A 20,648-nucleotide genomic window follows, 5' to 3' on the forward strand; every position below is an offset into this window, starting at 1 on the left:
AAAATATTTATAAAGCCCTTCTTACATCAGCTGATATCTCAAAGTGCTGTACAGAAACCAAATGTTGATAGATTTATTTTTTTATTTCACCTTTATTTAACCAGGTAGGCTAGTTGAGAACAAGTTCTCATTTGCAACTGCGACCTGGCCAAGATAAAGCATAGCAGTGTGAGCAGACAACACAGAGTTACACATGGAATAAACAATTAACAAGTCAATAACACAGTAGAAAACAAAGGGGGGAGTCTATATACAATGTGTGCAAAAGGCATGAGGAGGTAGGCGAATAATTACAATTTTGCAGATTAACACTGGAGTGATAAATGATCAGATGGTCATGTACAGGTAGAGATATTGGTGTGCAAAAGAGCAGAAAAGTAAATAAATAAAAACAGTATGGGGATGAGGTAGGTGAAAATGGGTGGGCTATTTACCAATAGACTATGTACAGCTGCAGCGATCGGTTAGCTGCTCAGATAGCTGATGTTTGAAGTTGGTGAGGGAGATAAAAGTCTCCAACTTCAGCGATTTTTGCAATTCGTTCCAGTCACAGGCAGCAGAGTACTGGAACGAAAGGCGGCCAAATGAGGTGTTGGCTTTAGGGATGATCAGTGAGATACACCTGCTGGAGCGCGTGCTACGGATGGGTGTTGCCATCGTGACCAGTGAACTGAGATAAGGCGGAGCTTTACCTAGCATGGACTTGTAGATGACCTGGAGCCAGTGGGTCTGGCGACGAATATGTAACGAGGGCCAGCTGACTAGAGCATACAGGTCGCAGTGGTGGGTGGTATAAGGTGCTTTAGTGACAAAACGGATGGCACTGTGATAGACTGCATCCAGTTTGCTGAGTAGAGTGTTGGAAGCCATATTGTAGATGACATCGCCGAAGTCGAGGATCGGTAGGATAGTCAGTTTTACTAGGGTAAGCTTGGCGGCGTGAGTGAAGGAGGCTTTGTTGCGGAATAGAAAGCCGACTCTTGATTTGATTTTCGATTGGAGATGTTTGATATGAGTCTGGAAGGAGAGTTTGCAGTCTAGCCAGACACCTAGGTACTTATAGATGTCCACATATTCAAGGTCGGAACCATCCAGGGTGGTGATGCTAGTCGGGCATGCGGGTGCAGGCAGCGATCGGTTGAAAAGCATGCATTTGGTTTTACTAGAGTTTAAGAGCAGTTGGAGGCCACGGAAGGAGTGCTGTATGGCATTGAAGCTTGTTTGGAGGTTAGATAGCACAGTGTCCAATGACGGGCCGAAAGTATATAGAATGGTGTCGTCTGCGTAGAGGTGGATCAGGGAATCGCCCGCATCAAGATGACCAGCAGGGTCTAATAATAATAATCACAGTGGTTGTCGAGGGTGCAGCAGGTCAGCACCTCAGGAGTAAATGTCAGTTGGCTTTTCATAGCCGATCATTGATAGTATCTCTACCGCTCCTGTTGTCTCTAGAGAGTTGAAAACAGAAGATCTGGTACAGGTAGCACGTCCAGGTCCTCCTCCTCCGAGAGAGAAAGATAGAATTAGAGAGCATACTTAAATTCACACAGGACACCGGATAAGACAGGAGAAATACTCCAGATATAACAGACTGACCCTAGCCCCCTGACACAAACTACTGCAGCATAAATACTGGAGGCTGAGACGGGAGAGGTCGGGAGACACTGTGGCCCCGTCCGACGATACCCCCGGGCAGGGCCAATAGACTAAACAGTCCACATTTACTTTTCTTCAGCAAACAATATGCGTAACGAACAACAAAATCAATCTACTATCCCCCATACTAGAAAGTTGACCTATTCTATTTGTCAGCTTGTCAAGAAAGAAATAGCCTATTCCAAACATACTCTGGGACAGTTGTGGGATGATGGATCCCAAATTCATACAACGGGTAGGCCTAGGCTACTTAAACATTTAAAAAGCAATGACAAATCAAAATATTTTTGCTTAAAATGTTGATAAACGATTATTTCTTCACATTACGTTGCACACTGCACATGTGAGCGGTTTCATGTGACAGAGATGAAAGTATCCGTTAGAAATGCTGAACTAGAGAAGTTGTAATATGCAACAACTAGCATGTGTTGCTAATATGAATAGGATTGTGCCTTTGGCTACTGGAAATCTAAATAAAGTTTTATTTAAAATGATTGCCTTTGCATATGGCCTGATTTGTCTAGGATACTTGGAAGGAAGGTAAGACCTGCCTCATATGTAAAGAGAAACTTTGACGTTTCAAACGATAGTTTTTTTAATGCAATACTGCCTTCTGCTCATTGCAAAGTGGTGTGTGACGCGCCGATAAAGCCTGCGTTCTGTTGCCTATGCATTTTCTGTTTGAGATGCTGTAGCAGCTGATCTCACGCTGACAGATTTTCCGGTCAAAGGCTTTCTGTATGCTGTACAGTACGTGTGATAAATAAGATGCATAACGAATATACTGTACACGTGCCAATTTAATTATGCTAATTAACCTATAGACCGATAAGCATGACTATTCAAATTAGGGATACACGATATATCTGTGAAGATATTGGAATTGGCCGACATCTGCTTGATGTCTAGTTTAACCTCTCTGGGATCGTTCGGGACGCTAGCGTCCCACCACGCCAACAGCCAGTGAAATTGCAGGGCGCCAAATTCAAAACAGAAATCTCATAATTAAAATTCCTCCACCATACAAGTATTTTACACCATTTTAAAGATGCACTTCTCGTTAATCCAACCACAGTGTCCGATTTCAAAAAGGCTTTTCGGCGAAAGCAGAACATATCTAATGTGAGGTCAGCAACTAGTCACAGAAAGCATTCAGCCATTTTCCAACCAAAGAGTGGTGTCACAAAAAGCAGAAATATAGATAAAATTATTCACTAACCTTTGACGATCTTCATCAGATGACACTCCCAGGACTCAATGGTACACAATGCATGTATGTTTTGTTCAATCAAGTTCATATTTATATCCAAAAACCTCAGTTTACATTGGCGCCATGTTCAGAAATGCCTCCAAAACATCCGGAGAAATTGCAGAGAGCCACATCAAATAACAGAAATACTCATCATAAACTTTGAAAGATACATGTTTTACATAGAATTAAAGAAACTTGTTCTTAATGCAAACGCTGTGTCAGATTTTAAAAAAAGCTTTACGGCAAAAGCACAATATTCCATCTGAAAACGGGTTCAGCCACAAAAGCAAGCCATAGAGTTACCAGCCAAATTGTGGAGTCAACAAAAGTCATAAATTGCATTATAAATCTTCACTTACCTTTGCTGATCTTTGTCGGAATGCACTCAAAGGACTCCCACTTCCACAAGAAATGTTTGTTTTGTTTGATTACGTCCATATTCATGTCCAAATACCTCCGTTTTGTTCGCACGTTTAGTTCACTATTCCAAAGGCACAATGCGCGAGCGCAAAATCCAGACAAAGTCAAGAGTTCCATTAGTTTGTAGAAACATGTCAAACGATGTTTACAATCAATCCTTAGGGTCCTTTTATAATAAATCTTCAATAATATTCCAACCGGACAATAGCGTATTCATTCCAGAGGAAAAAGAAGGAACGGCGTGACCGCGCAGTAAACAACTGATTGGCCTCAGCCTAGTCCACTTTTTGAAACAGGTCTTATTTGACACCCTGCCACAATAGAAGCCTCAAACAACTTTCTAAAGACTGTTGACATCTGCTGGAAGCCTTGGGAAGTGCAATCTGGCCCCATAGACACAGCATATTGGATAGGCAATCACTTAAATGAAACTACAAACCTCAGATTTCCCACTTCATAGTTGGATTTGTCTCAGGTTTTTGCCTGCCATATGAGTTCTGTTATACTCACAGACATCATTCAAACAGTTTCAGAAACTTCAGTGTTTTCTATCCAATACTACTAATAATATGCATATATTAGCATCTGGGACAGAGTAGCAGGCTGTTTACTCTGGGCACCTTATTCATCCAAGCTACTCAATACTGCCCCCCTGTCACCAAGAGGTTAATGCTGATGTGCAAAACTGATGTGAACACTGACGTGCATACCTTTTATAACATGGGTGCATGAAGTAATGACGTCCCGTAAAATTTTGTGCAACACAACATTCCTAACCTAGCCCACAATGTCTGCTGTGTGGATCGAGCAGTCAACAAGTCGAGCAGTCATTTGAAAGAGTAAGAAAATGTCAGCAAGACAACTCAAAGGCGAAATCCATTAAAGCCAAGATAATGGAATCCATTGCCCTTGACTATCAACCGTTCTCTGTCGTGGCTGATGTTGGCTTTTGCGTCTGGATGAGCACTGGTACACACCAACGTTAGCGCACTTTCAAATGTTCAGATGTTACCCTACCACAGTTACACAGTAATAGCGTCACTGCTATTAGTTTCACGACTGAAATTTGGACCAGCGATATCAGCCCCATGAGCATGCTGAGTCTGACAGCACAGTGGGTTGACCAGGATTTCGTACTGGGGAAAGTCTTATTTCATGCTCATGAATGTGCTGATTGTCATACCGCTGCTGACATTTCAATGGCATTTGAGAACATGTTGGAAACATGAACACACTAGCTAGCTCCATTCAAACAACAGACTCGAGAAATAAGCTCATCAACTGCGCCTGCAGCAGACGTTCTACCTTCTGTCATGACATTGAAACACCTGCTCAACAAAACTGCTGACACAAGCTGTGAACAAGATATTCGGTGGTATTCTCTCTTTACTGTGTCGCCACCATACTCGATGCTAGGTACAATGACCGCTACTTCGTCGCAGACAAACAGTGTTCACGTGAAATGTTACATACACAGCTGGACAAGATGGAAAAACATAGTGACAGTGCGCACCGAGGAAGAGAGACCACAGACAGACAGAGCTGAAACATCACTGCTTGACAAAATCCTGGTTGGGAATGAAACAACTGAACGACGAAACGGCACAGCAAGTGAAATAGGTTTTGATTGTTAACACTGCCTTAGACCGCTGCGTCTGTCTGTGTTAACTATTTAACTGTACTAGAATGATTAAAAGGCTGCAAAAATTGTAATATCGGTTATGTTTTTTTTGGGCACGAAAAATATCGGTATTGGCCAAAATGTCATATTGGTGCATCACTAATTCAAATGGAATTACATCTACTGGTATTGGCATAAATTAATAGGCTAAAAAACTTTATTTTGAAATGTGACTTCTTTTCTTTTTCTCCAGAACAATTGGCCGACAGCAATTTTATTTATTGGTCAAAAGCAAACCATTACTGGGTAACGGGAACCCTGTCCCACACATATGCAGGGAGACCCATGTCTCTACTCGTTAACACTGCACTGATTGCATGGTTACAATCTCAGCCAGGTGTCACAGTCCAGGTGTATTGATATTGTGTGTGGTATGTATGTGAGCTGGGCTCTGAGCTGCTGGTAATGGCAGGGTGGGTACCTCATTAGCTCCTACTGTGTCTTTTTGCCTCATGATTTCTGGAGCCAGAAACACGCAGCCCCTCCTAGTCCCTTCTCAGCGCCAGCCAGACCATAATGTCATTAGCGGGGGGCTGATCAGCAACCAGGGAGTGTTGTGGTGTGGGCCTCAACAGAACAGGAGCCCTTCCCTCCCTGCTTGGCTGTTGTTTTTCTGGCCTGACGCCTTCAGTCTGATAAGCTGATAATGGGAGGGCTGGCTGCTCTACAGAGGCTCAGGCCAGCCTGGACCAACCCAGCCCTCTACACATATTTACCCACAAAAACAACAGTTTGTTGTTTCCCATACTTCAAGATTTAAGACTTCAGGAGACTCAGTCTTGGTAGACTGGACAGACTGGGGCCAGGTCTAGTAAGGGGGCTGCATAAGCTGGTGGACAGGTCTGCCAAAGCCAATCGACTCTGGAGGAAAACAAGTGTAAAGTAAAGCGGTCTGTCTATGCTGAGCTCCTGAACAGCCTGTCAGTTGTCTCTGGCTCCGTGACTCCAGCTCTCTGCCAGCATTCATCAGTGGAGAAGAAAAGCTAGCAGTTAGACGTTAGGTATGAGCTGTGGGTGTTTGGGGGAGAACACTGCAAACAAGACACACACACTCCCATACTGAATTGCATGGATGGACACACACACACTCTTTCTCACAGAATGATGGACATAGCTGTGATGGTCTTTGAGAGGGGGAACAGATGCAGCATTTGTGAACTGGCCCTTTTTCACGACTGCGTCAATACGCTGGCTTTGTTTGTCCACTGTAGAGGTGTCCAAATACCAGCCAATGCAAACAACCATTCAGCTGCCCACTGTTTCCTTTCTGCCCCCAAAGTCTGATGCCCACTTGTCTGAGACCCAAGAGGTCAAACTCCGGCTTACAGGCCACTGGTCTGAAACCACCAGGGCCAACCCATGACCTAAAGTCCAAACAATGTTCATTGGTCATGGCCCATCAGTGCCAACTGACAGCCCTGTAATTGGAAGAAGGAAGAGAAATTGCCTGGAGTGAATTTGAACTATGTTGGTGTGTCTCTAGTCTAAATACTGCGAATTCAGGATCTGGGGAGCTCCTGTCTGCCTGGCAAGTGATCCAATCTTTAAACCATTAACCCTCTCTGTGCCACTACCCGACACAGGGCTAAATCAGTCCAGTCTGACCCAGCAGGAAAGGAACAGCTGGCTCTGCCTCAGTCTGAATGGCTGGCTGGCTGACTAGAACAAAAGCCTGCCGACATATCGCTCCCTTCTAAGAGCCGGCAGTGGAGGGGAGTGGAGAGATCTGAAGAGGCGCTTAGTATTCAGCTCTATCCAAGCCGCACTCGATAGACGGATAACTGTGACATTTGTAGTAATCCCCCGGTATTCATCCTAGTCCCTATTTATGCTAAAGCCTCTCTCCGCTCATTCTAGATTGGGAGATTCCTATTTTCTCTCTTGTATCTGAATAGGCAGTAAACTCTTGGATGGAAAACATGATATTAAACACCCACTGACATCCCTCTGACCTCTGTGGTTACAAAGTGGACCAATGGGCTGACCTCTGTGGGAGAGGGCAAAAGAGGGAGGCTGAGCAGAAAAGAGCCCTGTGGAGAGGGAGAAGGGAACTGGCGAGAGAGGAGTGGAAAACATGGATGTATGGAGCTTCTCAGGGCTGGACTAATAGCCTGCTCCGCTCTTCATCTCTCTCAGCCCATCACCAAACACTCATGACCCCAGTCGTTTCTCCTTCAGTCTGGAGCAGCACGACTCATCCCATTTAACATGCCTCCCCCTCAGCCAGAGCAAGATGGACTGGGAGAAGAGGAGAGTGGGAGGAGAGAGAAATGACAGCGGTCTCTGCATGGTCTCTGCGTGGCCAAGCTGGCCCGGTGAAAGATATCTGTGGTGGATTAGTGAAAGAACCTGTATTGTACCCTCACTCTTTCACGCTCTCTCTTGCACCACTGCAGGCAAGGTGAAGGGAACAGATTTCTGGTTGTTTGTCCTATCTTTCCCAGCTGTTACTGCTGCATTAGATTAGTCCTGGCTGGAAGGGTCTGCTGGGCCACCCTGTCTCTACACGTTTCTGTCTTTCTGGCTCATGTTGGCATGGAGGTTCTGTCAGTCCCATCAAACAGCATCACATTGACACTCCTATCTCACTGTGTTCCTCTCTCTCGCTCCCTCTATTCCTCGTCTCTCTCCATCTTCCTCTAGTCCATCTGTCTTTTGGTCATGCTTCTTCTCTCCCCCTCTCTCCTCAGTGTAATGTGAGTGGGCTCTTTCCTGTGTGAGACAGTCTTAAAGCCTAGTCAGTGTATGAAATGGCACAGAGATGGAGGGTTCTGTGCTTTCAGGTCTGTGTGATCCCGGGCCACCCAGAACCAGCCTTCAACGCTGGAACGGGGCCAATCAGCCAGGTAAAGGCTAGACGCGCGCACGCACACACACATGCACACACATACTCACAGTGAGTCTGCACACATGCATTGCACACACATGCTCACGTAAAATGGCACCTTCATTACACACACAAACTCCCAGCCACTCCCAGCTTTATGAAAACCATATGGCTGAGTGCGCTGTTGCCATAAGTCTTTCATAAACCCAGACCCCTTTCCTGGCAAACTGGTGTCTTTTTTATGACTAATCTGTAGCTTACTAATAGCTCCTGCCTCAGCAATGTCTTAGTTGTACTTCCATGTGTTGAATGTTTTTATAGATTTTCCCCCTCTCTCTTAAAGTGAATTCTGAATTTAGCCTAGTTCCTGGTTTAGCCCTACACATGGCTCCCTCATGGGCCCTCTGTGTCCACACTCCAGGAGAGGCCACTTTGATCATAGCCAATGACTGCAATTCCCAAGAGCCCCCACACTGCAGCCCAGGGCCAGTGGACAGGCCGTAAAGGGAGAATTTGTTGGCGTCAACGAGTGCTTACGCCTGAGGTGTGTGTTTTATAACTGGCACTCAGAGGAGGGGAAGCAATGCCTCTTGGTATGTGTATTAGTCTGGATGAGGAAGCCCTATAGTGACCTGATGTAGGGATAGGAGGAGGAACAGGAAGATCTACAGTGCCAATAATACACAGAGCCAGTAGTAGAATTGCCTGAGAGGACTAGTGAGAAGTTCATGTGTGAGCCAGAGCTCCGTCTGGCCTCCACACGTCTGCCTGTCTGTCTGCCTCCTCTCTCACTGTAAGTAGTGAAGACTTGAAGACTTCCAACAGGAACACAAAGGAAGCTAAACTAAGTGTTTATTTGAAAACTCCTCAGTGGCTAGATACAGTCCTTAGCTGTGGTATATTGGCCATATACCACAAACCCCTGATGCCTTATTGCTAGTATAAACTGGTTACCAATCTAATTAGAGCAGTAAAAATGTATGTTTTGTCATACCCTTTGTATAATGTCTGATATACCACAGCTGTCAGCCAATCAGCATTCAGGGTTTAAACACCCAGTTTATAATGTTGCTTTTACCACTCTGACTTCAGCACTGGCCCCGCTGACTTTGAATGACTCTTTCACAAGATTCAGTACATTGTCAATAGACCCATAAACAGTCCCAAAAAAGGCATGCAGAGACGGGTTGCCTTAGAAACCAGTAGTTGGAAGTTAGCCTTTGTCTCAGTGTTGGTTCCATACGAGAGGGTGGCAGGTGGGCAGGAGGAGGAGCAATGACGCTAGGTAGCTGCTCTCTCTAGCTCAATGAACAGACCAGTTTGATGTAGATTCGGCTCAGTCTGAATTCCTGAGCCAACAACTTTTCTCAGGACTCCGATAACCTTTAGAGGACTCAGGCAGGAGTAGTAAGTATATTTCTGGGTGAAAATCACCCTGTAACATGTCACTCAACCTCTCTCCTGATCCTCATTTCCTCTGTCTCCATGTGTCCTGACTGAGTCTGGTTCAAATCAACCTATACATCATACCACCTCCTCTCTTCAAACTAGTTAATTCTTTCCTTGACTGTCCCTAGTCCTGTCCCTGCATATGACAGGCACACAGTCCGAAGCCCCCAGGATTGTGTGTGCAGGGAGGGAACAGGGAAGGCTGTTGTCTCCAAGTGGTCATAAACGAGACCATTAGGAACCAATTTAAAGTAATGGCACTCTAATGAAAACAAGATTGCTCCTGCCCCTCGAATTCCACACTTCCACAATGTGTCACTTCCACAATGTGCTTTCTCAACACTAGGGGAGTCTGAGCAGTACACACTGACATGTTGATGAAGACAGAATGTTCCCTCTCCAGGAATGTCTGTGATGTCTCTGGGGTTGGGGGGGCAGATACAGACTTCCCCCCAGTGGCTGTACGGTCAGCCGCCTGCCTGTCTCTAGGGGTCTTCATATGGGAGCCCTAGCCCAGGGGGGAGAGACAGGAGGCCTGTCTGGAAATGAAGACATGCTGTCTGGAAGAAGAACCACCCTACTGTCATCCTCAATCTTCCAGACTGGAGATTTCTTGGCCAAGGCCTGCCTATAGACTCCAATGGCCATCTATGACAGCTCCAAACAGTAGGCTTGCTCTTACTGGGTAGAGTAGCTGTGTGGATGAGCAGCAGACATTCTCTTCATAATCTATTACTGTACATATAAATCATGCCAGATGGCAGGTTCATAACCTACGATTGCTCAGTTAAAATGGCAGTTTATTTGTGTGTGTTCTAGTGCTGCTGTCGTCACTGGTGGCTAGGATATGGTTAGGGTTAGTCTAGTCCACAGGATGTGACCTAAGCTTACCCTGTCTGCCTTGCTGTGTGTCTGTGTGCGTTGTGTATTTGTGTTATCTGTTTGCTCGCTGGTTGTTGACATTTGGCGGTGCTGTAGAGCGAACAGTGTTGTAATTCTGTTATGATCCGATGCTGTGGAACTTAAGTAAACACTATTACAGCCAAATCCCCTTAGCACTCCACTTCTGTCTAATTGCATTATCTCTGATGAAGGTAGGGTTATACACACCATCTGATGCCATGCAATATTGCCTAACACACAGCCTGTTACTATTGTTATTGTGCACGCACACAAATTAGAGAGCGGCTGAGATTCCCATGTAGGTGTGCATTGTGGATCATAATAGTGTGTTGTGTAGTCAGCTTCTCATGCATGATGTGGAAATGTGTGTACTTGTATTGTTCAGTCATAGTGCACACACTGTGGGTCTGTGATGTGTACTGTCTAATCATGTGCTTAAATCTATAACCAGGACAGAAGTGATTAGTTGTGGCCTGTAGTCAGATTCTCATTAGACGTGCTCTGTCTGACACGGAGTTATGCCGCTGAATGATGACTTCCATTTAAACGTTTCTTTCAGAGCAGCTGTTTTATGTGTGCTAGGGAGGGAGGGAGAGAGCTGTAATTAAAGCCTTAGTATCTATACTGAACAAAAATATAAACGGAACGTGCAACAATTTCAACAATTTTACGGAGTTACAGTTCATATAAGGAAGTCAGTCAATTGAAATTAATTATGCCGTAATCTATGGATTTCACATGCCTGGGCAGGGGCCTGCCCACTGGGGAGCCAGGCCCAGCCAATCAGAATGAGGTTTTTGCCACAAAAGGGCTTTATTACAGACAGAAATACTCTGTTTCATCTGCTGTCTGGGTGGCTGGTCTCAGACAATCCCGCTGGTGAAGAAGCAGGATGTGGAGGCCCTTGGCTGGCGTGGTTACACGTGCTCTGAGGTTGTGAGGCCGGTTGGACGTACCGCCAAATTCTCTAAATTGACGTTGGAGCTGGCTTATGGTAGAGAAATGAGAATTAAATTCTCTGGCAACAGCTCTGGTGGACATTCCTGTGGTCAGCATGCCTATTGCATTTTTACATTTTTTTTATTTTTTATTTCACCTTTATTTAGCTGTTCACACTGCTATTTGCCAAGATAAAGCATAGCAGTGTGAACAGACAACACAGAGTTACACATGGAGTAAACAATTAACAAGTCAATAACACAGTAGGAAAAAAAAGGGGAGTCTATATACATTGTGTGCAAAAGGCATGAGGTAGGCGAATAATTACAATTTTGCAGATTAACACTGGAGTGATAAATGATCAGATGGTTATGTACAGGTAGAGATATTGGTGTGCAAAAGAGCAGAAAAGTAAATAAATAAAAACAGTATGGGGATGAGGTAGGTAAAAATGGGTGGGCTATTTACCGATAGACTATGTACAGCTGCAGCGATCGGTTAGCTGCTCAGATAGCTGATGTTTGAAGTTGGTGAGGGAGATAAAAGTCTCCAACTTCAGCGATTTTTGCAATTCGTTCCAGTCACAGCCAGCAGAGAACTGGAACGAAAGGCGGCCGAATGAGGTGTTGGCTTTAGGGATGATCAGTGAGATACACCTGCTGGAGCACGTGCTACGGATCGGCGTTGCCATCGTGACCAGTGAACTGAGATAAGGCGGAGCATGCTCCCTCAACACTTGAGACATTTGTGGCGTTGTGTTGTGACAAAACGAAACAATTTAGAGTGGCCTTTTATTGTCCCAAGCACAAGGGCGAGTGGAGAGGCTGATCTGTGGCAAGAAGGGAAGATGTCCCTTAATGCAGTCTGTTCTGTCTGCCTCGCTCTCTGGATAAGGGGAAAAGCCATAAAAACACTGGCACAGGAGCAGACAAGCTGGATTGTACCATTTGTGTGGGGTTGGATGGAGGATACTCTCTCTTATAAACAAGCAGGCACTGGCAGAGACTGGTACATTGAGAACCCAATAGTGCTGAGCGATTAGTGCTTATTTTCTTTAACATGAAATGCACTTTGCATTATGTGAGTTGGATGCTGTAACAACACAGAATAAAACAAAAGTCCCATGATGGTAGTGACTGGCTATTACTGCTTATCACTTATTAACCATAATTTATTCACATTTAATACAATATTTCAGTTTTTTGTATTACATTTACTTTATTTGATGACTATTTAATTCCTGGCCATTATCATCTCTAGAGCTGCTGCTGTCTGACAAACAAAATGTTATTAGTTCTTCAGAGTAAATAAGGCATACTTTATGACTCCTGAATACCAACTATCAATCACTTAGACCAGGTATTTTCAGGTAGAGATACCTTGTGAAGCAACTGCTCTATCTCTCTCTTTTATGTAGCAGGTGTAAAAGAAACACAACGGATTATGGTCATTGTAGTTAATTACCATGTTTTCTGTGCTAAACTCAGTAGAATATTGGCTTGCTGGAAACTGTGGGGTGGGGAGCTGACCTCGAGGTGTTTGGACTGGACTGCAGCCTGGATTCGACTCATGCATGTTGGTCCAGTTCAGACACATCTGCATAGTTTCCATGGTTGCAAACCGGAAACACCCACCCCCCTTCTCCCTCCCTCCTTTTTCCATCTCATTCATACAGACCAACACTTCCATTCAGAAGCCCACTCCCTCTACAACCCCCTCCTTTACAACCCCCCCACCATTTCTCTTTCTCTACTCTCTCTCTCTCTCCCTCTGTTAAGCTGGGTGAAACAGGGAAATGTAAATCTGCTGACAGCCCCTCTTGTGTGAGGCCAGAAGAGGGGTATGTAGGGGAAAACACTCCTGGACTGCAGAGCAATGGGCTTGTGAGGAGATTAGTCAATTCACTGAGTGTAGTTTTGGTTCTGTAGTGCCGTGTCTAGAGCACTGCATTTGGACCATTGTTGAACAAACAGCCATGTCATGAAAATGAGGCTACCTGAATTGTAGTCCAATTGTACAAATGTTCATATCAGTCCTGCTTTTCAAATCAAATGTATTTAAAAAGCACTTCTTACATCAGCTGATATCTCAAAGTGCTGTACAGAAACCCAGCCGAGAACCCCAAACAGCAAGCAATGCAGGTGTATAAGCACGGTGGCCAGGAAAAACTCCCTAGAAAGGCCAGAACCTAGGAAGAAACCTAGAGAGGAACCATGCTATGAGGTGTGGCTAGTCCTCTTCTGGCTGTGCCGGGTAGAGATTATAACAGAACATGGCCAAGATGTTCATAAATGACCAGCATGGTCAAATAATAATAATCAGTGGTTGTCGAGGGTGCCACAGGTCAGCACCTCAGGAGTAAATGTCAGTTGGCTTTTCACAGCCGACCATTGAGAGGATCTCTACCGCTCCTACTGTCTCTAGAGAGTTGAAAACAGCAGGTCTGGGACAGGTAGCACGTCCGGTGAACAGGTCAGGGTTCCATAGCCGCAGGCAGAACAGTTGAAACTGGAGCAGCAGCACGGCCAGGTGGACTGGGGACAGCAAGGAGTCATCAGGCCAGGTAGTCCTGAGGCATGGTCCTAGGGCTCAGGTCCTCAGAGAGAGCGAGAGAATTAAATTCACACAGGACACCGGATAAGACAGGAGAAATACTCCAGATATAACAGACTGACCCTAGCCCCCTGACACAAACTGCTGCGGCATAAATACTGGAGGCTGAGACAGGAGGGGTCAGCTTTTGGATCTCCTCCCCCTCTTCTCCCTCTTCTGCAAAACCTGAGCTGTTAATGTGCTTTTGCATCACACTGCTCCCTGCCAGCACAGGGCCAGGCTGACTCAAAGACCTGCTTCCGCCTCGCGCTCTCTCTGCCGCCTAGCGCTGAACTCTCTCTGCCGCCTAGCGCTGAGCTCTCTCGGCCGCCTAGCGCTGAGCTCTCTCGGCCGCCTCGCGCTGAGCTCTCTCGGCCGCCTAGCGCTGAGCTCTCTCTGCCGCCTCGCGCTGAGCTCTCTCTGCCGCCTCGCGCTGAGCTCTCTCTGCCGCCTCGCGCTGAGCTCTCTCTGCCGCCTCGCGCTGAGCTCTCTCTGCCGCCTCGCGCTGAGCTCTCTCTGCCGCCTCGCGCTGAGCTCTCTCTGCCGCCTCGCGCTGAGCTCTCTCTGCCGCCTCGCGCTGAGCTCTCTCTGCCGCCTCGCGCTGAGCTCTCGCTCTGTCCCAGACCCTCTTTTTCCTTATTTCTTTACCTCTGACTATCTTTCTCCCTAATATCTGGTTTATTTCATCTGTCAGTGCTCAGATTGATGCTGTCGGTTGTATTTGTGATTTTGAGCACTACCAAATGCCTCTAATAGAGTAGAGGGAGGGATGTGAGGGGGTTGAGGCTTTTTGGATAGGTGCCCTCCTCTTGGACAGCCATCTTGAAAGTGGTTCATTGAGCCTCCCCGTCCCCTCTGGGTTGTCACCCCTAAATGGTCCTTTCAGGGCTCCAGACTAGCAAGTCGAGACCAATTAATGAACATGCACCTGTGGAACGGTCGTTAAGACACTAACAGGTAGGCAATTAAGGTCACAGTTATGAAAACTTAGGACACTAAAGAGGCCTTTCTACTGACTCTGGAAAAACACCAAAAGAAATATGCCCAGGGTCGCTGCTCGTCTGTGTGAACGTGCCTTCGGCATGCTGCAAGGAGGCATTAGGACTGAAGATGTGGCCAGGGCAATAAATTGCAATGTCCGTACTGTGAGACTCATAAGACGGCGCTACAGGGAGACAGGATGGACAGCTGATCGTCCTCGCAGTGGCAGACCACGTGTATACTTGCACAGGATCGGTACATCCGAACATCACACCTGCGGGACAGGTACAGGATGGCAACAACAACAACTGCCCGAGTACACCAGGAACGCACAATCCCTCCATCAGTGCTCAAACTATCCGCAATAGGCTGAGAGAGGCTGGACTGAGGGCTTGTAGGCCTGTTGTAAGGCAGGTCCTCACCAGACATCACCGGCAACAACGTCTCCTATGGGCACAAACCCACCGTCGCTGGACCAGACAGGACTGGCAAAAAGTGCTCTTCACTGACGAGTTGCGGGTTTGTCTCACCTGGGGGGGATGGTCGGATTTGTGTTTATTGTCAAAATAATGAGCATTACAACGAGGCCTGTACTCTGGAGCGGGATTGATTTGGAGGTGGAGGCCTCGTCATGGTCTGGGGCAGTGTGTCACAGCATCAACGGACTGAGCTTGTTGTCATTGCAGGTAATCTCAATGCTGTACGTTACAGGGAAGACGTCCTCCTGCCTCATGTGGTACCCTTCCTGTAGGCTCATCCTGACATGACCCTCCAGCATGACAATGCCACCAGCCATACTGCTCGTTCTGTGTATGATTTCCTGCAAGACAGGAATGTCAGTGTTCTGCCATGGACAGCGAAGAGCCTGGATCTCAATTCCATTCAGCACGTCTGGGACCTGTTGGATCGGAGGGTGAGGGCTAGGGCCGTTCCCCCCAGAAATGTCTGAGGACTTGCAGGTGCCTTGGTCGGAGAGTGGGGTAACATCTCACAACAAGAACTGGAAAATCTGGTGCCATGAAGAGGAGATGCACTGCAGTACTTAATGCAGCTGGTGGCCACACCAGATACTGACTGTTACTTTTTGATGTTGACCCCCCCCATTTCTTCAGGGACATATTATTCCATTTCTGTTAGTCACATGTCTGTGGAACTTGTTCAGTTTGTCTGTGGAACTTATGTTCATACAAATATTTACACATGTTAAGTTTGCTGAAAGACGTTTCTTTTTTTGCTGAGTTTACATGTCGGATAGAAATGTCATGACAGGCCTGATGGAAACAGAAAATTTGTCAGTAAACTTTCCAAATGTTGACAAAACAAAATACGCTAGACAAGGTGGGATCTTTTTGTCTAAAATTGAATTATGTAATAAATGGCAGTGGAAAAGCTTTTATGCCCAAATATTGACATAGTAACCATCATAATCGAAGTACACTTGGAGTCACGATGACATGGTGTGTGTTCCTCCCACTACGCCTTGGGAAAGCATGCAGTTTATTATGGTACAGATGAAATAAGGTATGAGCTTCACAGGGTGGTGAAAGTGCACGGTGATGAGCTTGATGCTCCTTTCCAATCAATATTGAGGGTCTTATTCTGGTGACATGATTAATGCTTGACTGCCGTTCGACAAATAAAAATCTTGCTCTTTTGTCCATAATATTCTCATTTTGTAGTAGCCTATACCTGCATTGTATCTGCCAGCTGTAGCCTAGAGTGCACTTGTCAAGACCAGAGTGGGCACATTCACTATGTAACGCAACATTTTTTGTGACCAAAACCATTAGTACAGTTGAAAATGCGATGGAAACCCATTTAACTTGTATTTTTATTCGGTACATGGGAATTTAACCGCAAAAGTAAATTTTATTTGCCCTACGTCATCACGCACAGCCTTTTCGCTTCAACAAGTCAATTTGATGGAAACACATCTGATTGTAAATGTGCATTCCACCAGAGATGTGTTACCATCAAATTCACTTATTGCAGATAAAAAGCTGTGTGTGATGATGTAGTGCACTTTGAACCTACTTTTGAGGTTTCTCGCTTAATTCATTTTTAGAATATTCACATTAAAATCTGTTGCCAATTGGATGGAAACCAAGCTATTGATGCACATTTAGTTTACTCCTTGTTTTGGGAATGCATTTTACTTTTCTCTTGTATCTGCCTGTTCCCATAACAAGTTGTCCTTCACACTTTTCTTCCTTTGGTTTCCATAGTAACTGTTGTCTGTTTTGGGCCAAGATTATTTTCGGTACATCGTTTGGGTCTCTTTCTCAGTTAAAAAGCAAGAGAATGAATGTCAGTGAGAGTGGTGACTGAGGCACACACTGACTTGGTGGAAGAAGATTACAATGAGTGAAATGCTGGCTGTGAGTGAGGGTGATGGGGTCTGTCTGAAAGTGTAGCTCTACCCAGGTCAGGGTGGTTTATTGGGTGGTTTATTCCTGATTCCCTCGTGTGGCCCATATGGACCATCACTCCAACCCTCACTGTGCTCTTGTCCCTAATGGCTCTGGTCCACAATTACACTTCTCTGGGTTTTGAATAATTCATGTGGTTCTGAGTGGTGCTCAATTATGCATGAGTCCTGATGTTTTGGACACAGCTTGAACACTCCATCTCTCTTTCTCTCCCTTTACAGGGTGTACCCCAGCTGCCCTGTGCCAAGGCCCTGTACAACTACGATGGCAAGGAACCTGGGGACCTCAAGTTCAATAAGGGTGACATTATCATCCTGCGACGCCAGGTGGATGAGAATTGGTACCATGGAGAGATGGGCGGAGTCCACGGCTTTTTCCCCACCAACTTTGTTCAGATCATCAAGCCGCTTCCGCAGCCCCCGCCACAGTGCAAGGCCCTCTACGACTTTGAGCTGAAAGACAACGAGGCAGACAAGGACTGTCTGCCCTTCACTAAGGTGAGTTCTAGACCACTGTACAGGCTACAGCCCTACCACATAGGACATTGTCGCTAAAGCTGGAACTACAGTTTCTAGCAAGAGTTATAATTACAACCTATACTGTTTTTTATAAGCTGTAATTTTCCTGAGTTTGGAGCACCTAACAGCTCAACAACTGTTGATTGTAAAAGCTCTGTGGCTTAACCCTGACCAAACCTCAGTGAAACTGTGTTCCTCTGTCCCTTCCTGCAGATGTGTCATGCGGATGCAAGGCATTTTTCCTCCTAGTGTAGAGGACCAGTTACCCACTCGCACATCTAGAACTAGACGGCTACTGTACCATTGCTAAATGACTACATTTATCAATCTATTCTAATCAACTGAAAGGGTAGATTAGAGCTTTCTATCCTTGGCTTTTATAAGCAGTCTGCTGTTTTATCTTAATTTTTTAAAACCTTTATTTAACTAGGCAAGTCAGTTAAGAACAAATTCTCATTTACAATGACAGCCTACTGGGGAACAATGGGTTAACTTCCTTGTTCAGGGGCAGGACAACAGATTTTTACCTTGTCAGCTCGGGGATTCGATCCAGCAACCAGTAGGCTACCTGCCGTCCCTTATGAGCAAAAACTGAAACAAACGAAAGTGCTTGTCTTGTTCCTTTTTAAACAGGATCCACTGTACTGTATTACTCTAATAATGTAGCATAACTTGGCACTTCCGGGAGTTTTAATAAAACATGGTCTCGCTCTCTCTCAGCCTCATAATTCTTCTATCCTCGGTGTTTGTTCCTAGAAGATCTGAAAATCTCCTAGTTAGCAGCATCTTTAATAACAGTCTTCCCGGTAACAAGCTCTGCATCTTTTCTCTTCTAGGATGATATTCTGACTGTGATTCGCAGAGTGGACGAAAACTGGGCAGAGGGAATGCTGGGGGATAAAATTGGAATCTTCCCTATATCATATGTTGAGGTAAGCGAAATGTTCCTCCAAGTCTTAACAACCGGAGTGTCCCTGATATGTCCAGGCAAGCATTTTACCTCCGGTAAGAGGTTGGAAAATGCTGAGTATGTTAGTGCAATCTTTTTTGTTGTTGCTTTGTCAGGCATCTTGCAGAATGTACACATTAGTGCTCTCCCCTTTTGCTTCACCCTTGAAAACAGTCACAGTATATTTCACCAAAGTACTAAACATGCTATTAGATTGTCTGGTCATTGAGCACCTTCTGAGCAGCTTTCCAAATTCCCATGTGCCCCTTAAATACAGCCAGTGTTTGCTTTAAAAAGCTTTAGCCATCATTAGCTTGACATCCTGAGGTAATTCACCATTGTCCTTTAAAAGTTTCCCATGATCACTGCTGAGAGAACTGTCTGCTGGTAGGAACCTTACCTGTGTAATAGACATGGGCTTGGTTTCCAGATAGTAATGGAATTTAGGCTTACGAATGTTTTAACACTGCGTCTTTCCTACAACGACCGCAGATGTAACATGCGTTTCCCAAAACACCACACAGAGAATGTTCGCTAAGTGCGTGTTGAGGCGTGTCGATACTGATAGGATCTAAAGAAAACTGATCCGAGAGTAGTGCTGTCTTTCTCCATTCAAATCTTACATTAACATTAGAATTATTCCACAATACTGACGACGGATCAGCTCCTAGAAAGATATTATCATGACTGCACAAATTGAGACGGCTTACCCTAATGCACTAAAATCTCAATTTGGCACATCATTGCGCACATTACACATGAAATATATTGAGGCAAAAATTAGACAGCAGCCTGCAATTAGGAAAATAGAACTCAGTTGAATGAACATGAAATTGATTTCAATATTATTGAATTGTATAGGCCTGTAGCCTATACTGTAGGCTATTTATCTTTTAAAGCAGTCATCTCTGTTTTCATTTGAAGCATCTTCCTGGTTGTTGAGAATAGGGAGTTTCAGCACCTCGTGAAAGTGCTCGAGCCACGTTACGAACTTCTCTCTTGCACCCAATTCAGGAAACAGATAGTACCCGCTCTATATAAGCAAGACAAAGTAGAAGTTTTTAATGAATTGGCCAATGCACCCTGTGTTGTGCTTATTTAACAGTGACAGCCCATCACATTACTCTGCAATGGGAGATGTACCGTGCTACAGACCCACCCCCTTTATGAGACTCACAAATGCACATTTGACAGTGAAGGAGGCATTGTCATGGTGCATTCGTAACCCAGATGGAAGTGGGAATTTACCACATGCGACTGTGAAAACACCCCTCAACTGGTAATTCCTTGTGGGAAACTCCTCTATCATCCTGAGCACCCACTTCTCCCAAATGGTAACCTCTAACATCACCTACTAAGGAAAAGGCCTCTAACAGCATTTTCTGCAGTCAAATGTAACAACAAAACATTTATAAAAACCAATATATTAATGTGATTTATGAACTCTACAATTTGTTTGCAAGCATGATAGCTGTACTTTTAGTTTATGGTTGCAGCTTGTTGGCCATTTAGCCAATCTGCTTTCAAGTCACATGAATGCATCCAACTGGCATTTATGACTTCACAAGTGGTAAATTCCCACCTCCCACATGGTTACAAACGCAGCATCAGAGTGGAACCTTGAGAGACCTAACATAACAATCCTGTCACAACAGACAATGCCAGGAACATTTGTGAATGCTGAAGATTGTTAATTGCATTTAATTTTCCTGCTGTACCGAAACCGAACCATGACCCCAAATACGTACTGAACCGTGGGTTTGGTGAATTGTTACACTTCTAATGGTAGAGAGAAGCCCGGGAGTGGGCAGAGGCTTGTCATAAAAGGAAGAGCAATTTGAGAAGGCAAGACATTTTCCGTGTGAATGCTTTTGTGAAAGTTATCTTTGATTTTTAGAAGCAGAGGAGAATTTAAAAAATGTTTCTTCTCATTTTTCATGGCACTATTCATGTGACAGATTTAGATTTTTCATAATATCCCGAGGGTGGATATTTTGAAGGGAACTGATGCAAAACAACTAATGGATACAATTGACCATGTTTTCACAGCAG

At 45.1% G+C, this 20,648-nt stretch overlaps 1 protein-coding gene across 3 annotated transcripts in view; it reads left to right on the top strand.

The window, feature by feature from the left end:
* Positions 1 to 20,648, top strand: part of sh3rf1 (SH3 domain containing ring finger 1) — a 74,836-nt gene that overhangs the window by 19,554 nt on the left and 34,634 nt on the right. For 2 of the 3 annotated variants that reach the window (XM_024421827.1, XM_024421828.1), the window contains exons 3-5: positions 7,793 to 7,855; positions 17,351 to 17,626; positions 18,484 to 18,579. In XM_024421827.1, the coding sequence (XP_024277595.1) occupies positions 7,793 to 7,855; positions 17,351 to 17,626; positions 18,484 to 18,579 (435 nt within the window). The remainder of the gene's footprint in view (positions 1 to 7,792; positions 7,856 to 17,350; positions 17,627 to 18,483; positions 18,580 to 20,648) is intronic. The other variant, XM_024421830.1, reaches the window with a different exon arrangement.

Source organism: Oncorhynchus tshawytscha, linkage group LG05 (genome assembly GCF_018296145.1).
Source record: "Oncorhynchus tshawytscha isolate Ot180627B linkage group LG05, Otsh_v2.0, whole genome shotgun sequence".
NCBI classification, from domain to species: domain Eukaryota; kingdom Metazoa; phylum Chordata; class Actinopteri; order Salmoniformes; family Salmonidae; genus Oncorhynchus; species Oncorhynchus tshawytscha.